We start from the raw sequence: 578 nt of genomic DNA on the forward strand, positions 1-578 counted from the left end.
TAACAGTGTCATAATAATTTCATCAGCTATTTCTCTTCTTGCCATAAAAGAAAAAAATTTCATTTCTTTTCTTTTTTTAAGTCAATTTTCATAGCCATGTTGGGGTGGAAACAACACGACTAGATGCTCATTCTGAAATGGGGAACACTGAAATTCTGGAAAAGGAGACTTCAGAGAGTCTCAGTAACGGCACCAACAGCAATGTGGAAGCAGCCAAAAGACTGGCCAAACGCCTGTACCATCTAGACAGATTCAAAAGATCGGACGTCGCGAAACATCTAGGCAAGAAGTACGTGCTTCCATGTGGCTGTCTGTGGGAACATTTTGTTTTTGGTGTGTTTTAAAAATGATTTCCATTTTAATGAACAAGTCTGTTCTGTTTTCTTATAGCAATGAATTCAGCAAACTAGTTGCAGAGGAGTATCTGAAGTTCTTTGATTTTACAGGGATGACTGTGGATCAGTCTCTCAGGTAAGATGAAACGTCACCTCTGTTCTTCATCACCTGCAAATAACAGCTCCTTAGAAGAGAAAGTAGCATGTGCGGATTGGACTCTAGGTTTCTTTTCTTTTCTTCTT

The 578-nt window shown here is 38.9% G+C and overlaps 1 protein-coding gene across 1 annotated transcript; it reads left to right on the top strand.

Moving 5' to 3' along the window:
- The first annotated feature begins 84 nt into the window (after positions 1 to 84).
- LOC103728199 (PH and SEC7 domain-containing protein 3-like) lies at positions 85 to 511 on the top strand. The gene is made up of 2 exons (XM_008826307.3): positions 85 to 289; positions 391 to 511. Exons 1-2 carry the CDS (start codon positions 138 to 140, stop codon positions 473 to 475), a joined length of 237 nt encoding a protein of 78 aa, XP_008824529.1. The 5' UTR covers positions 85 to 137; the 3' UTR covers positions 476 to 511.
- Positions 512 to 578: the final 67 nt, after the last annotated feature.

The sequence above is a fragment of the Nannospalax galili genome, unplaced genomic scaffold, assembly GCF_000622305.1.
Source record: "Nannospalax galili isolate Female #2095 unplaced genomic scaffold, S.galili_v1.0 C47726021, whole genome shotgun sequence".
NCBI lineage: Eukaryota > Metazoa > Chordata > Mammalia > Rodentia > Spalacidae > Nannospalax > Nannospalax galili.